This window comes from Athene cunicularia (genome assembly GCF_003259725.1).
Source record: "Athene cunicularia isolate RWA chromosome 1 unlocalized genomic scaffold, athCun1 chr1_part1, whole genome shotgun sequence".
In the NCBI taxonomy this organism is placed as follows: Eukaryota; Metazoa; Chordata; class Aves; order Strigiformes; family Strigidae; genus Athene; species Athene cunicularia.
Genome location: NW_020799091.1, coordinates 50,614,158 through 50,616,171, shown reverse-complemented (window position 1 = coordinate 50,616,171; position 2,014 = coordinate 50,614,158). Strand labels below are relative to the sequence as shown.

Here is a 2,014-nt window from a genome sequence, read left to right as displayed (position 1 = left end):
GCCCGCGGGCGCGGAGCCGCCGGCCGCCGCCGTGCCGTTGAGGCGCACGGTGGAGGAGGAGGGGGTGGTCCTGGCCGGCAGCTGGCCCGGGGACGGCGTGGGCGTGGAGACGACGATGTCCGAGTAGTCGGGGCACAGCAGCTCCGCCCGGACGGCCCGCATGTCGCTCTGCGCAAACTTCTTGGGGGACTCGCAGATGACCTGGTCCACCAGGACACCGGTGTTGAGCTGCTCCAGCCACAGCTTCATGCCCACCACGTCGCAGGTGCAGTCCCAGGGGTTCTCGTGCAGGTCGATCTGCAGCAGGGATTTCAGCTGGTCCAGCACCCCGCTCACTGGCAGGTAGGAGAAGTGGTTGCTCCGCAGGCTCAGCCTGTAGAGAGACAGACCAGAAAAAATGTTCCCCGGCAAAGACCTCAGCAGATTGTTGTTCAGAAACAAGAGCTGAAGGTTGGGGACGGAGTCAAAGGTGCCCGCCTCTATCTCCCGGATGACGTTGTACTGCAGGAAGAGGTACTGCAGGCTTTGCAGCCCATAGAACAGCTCTGGGCTCAGCCGTTCGATCCGGTTCCCATTCAGGTAAAGCCTTCGCAAATTCGTTAAATCCCCAAAAGCCCGGTCCTGAATGACCGAGATCCGATTATTGCCCAGATGCAGCAAATCCAACCCAGTGGCATCCACAAAATCTGCCCTGCGTACCAAAGCGATGTAGTTTTCCGTCAGATACATCTTCTTAGGATTATAGGGTTTGGGCTGCAGTTCAGAAATGCTCTCAATCTTCCTCTCCTGACAATTGACATTGAGGCCCAGGTCAGAAATCTGCAAGTTGCAAGTGCAGGCAGTGGGGCACTCCAAAGGCACCGGGGATTTGGTCTGGTAGGCAATGCTGGGGCCATAGTTGCTGTATCCCAGGTCTTTTGAGGGCAGGCGGGAGGTGGGGCGCACCCTCGTCTTGTTGGGTTGACGGGTCCCTTTGGGGGGCTTCAGGGGGGATTTGTAAACAGCTGAAGAAGAAGTGGCAACGGAGTTGACCGAGGCTGGGGTAGTGTGGAAATACCCTGTGGTGCTCAGTGGTGTCTGCGGTCTCATTTCATAATCCGAGATGAGCCTCCTGGGGCAAAGCTCCTGCTTGGAGACTTCATCCAAGTCTCGACCATGTAAGCGGAAAGGGGTCTCACAAACCACATCTCCCACCAGAGCAGAGTAGGAGATGCTGTCCAGCCAATCCTTAAGAGCAATCAACTCACAAGAGCAATTCCAGGGGTTTTCCTCCAGCTGCAGCTCCACCACTTTATCCATGTGCTGCAAAAGGCCCACATAGGGCAACAGCTTCAGCCGGTTGCCCCTCAGGTCCAGGTGAGTTAAGGGCACAAAACGGAAAAGGTTGTTGGGCAAACTGGAGAGGAGGTTATCATTGAGAATCAGCACCTGCAGCAAATGCAGTTTGCTGAAGGCATTGGGTTCAATGACGCTAATGTAATTATAATCAACCTGTAGGTATTCCAAACTCTCCAGTCCAAGGAAAGTGTCATCCCGTAAAAGTTCCAGCTTGTTATTGTTCAGGTGCAACCTTCTTAAACCTCTGAGACCATGAAAGGCCCCGGTTTCAATGTCTTGGATGTCATTGCTCCCCAGATGCAAAATCGAAGCCCCTGTGTAATTGACAAACTGGTTTGGGTACAGCCTGTTCAAAAGGTTCCCAGACAACAAGAGGTGGTAGACAGGGAACCTTGGTGGACTGATCTCAAAAAGGCTGATGATCCCTCTGTTTTCACAGCTCACTGTTAAGATGCTGTCCTTCTCCTCACAAGGACACGCATTATCACAGATTTCCCCATAATACTCGATGCTTTCTGCCCACGAAAGGACTAGCGATGTTAAAGCAAATGCGATCGTCTGCAGCATCCAGATATGCATTTTTTTGTTGAGGTCCTGTTCCAAAGTTACTGTAGAGCAGCAAGCGTACATTTTATTTCCTGTGAGGATAAAGAAAAAAAAAAAAAAAAAAAAAAAA

At 52.8% G+C, this 2,014-nt stretch overlaps 1 protein-coding gene across 1 annotated transcript in view; it reads right to left on the bottom strand.

Annotated features, from left to right (window-relative positions):
* SLITRK5 (SLIT and NTRK like family member 5) overlaps positions 1–1,968 on the bottom strand; it is a 4,146-nt gene extending 2,178 nt beyond the window's left edge. Inside the window, exon 1 of the mRNA XM_026868201.1 lies at positions 3–1,968. Within this exon, the coding sequence (XP_026724002.1) occupies positions 3–1,968 (1,966 nt within the window). The remainder of the gene's footprint in view (positions 1–2) is intronic.
* Positions 1,969–2,014: the final 46 nt, after the last annotated feature.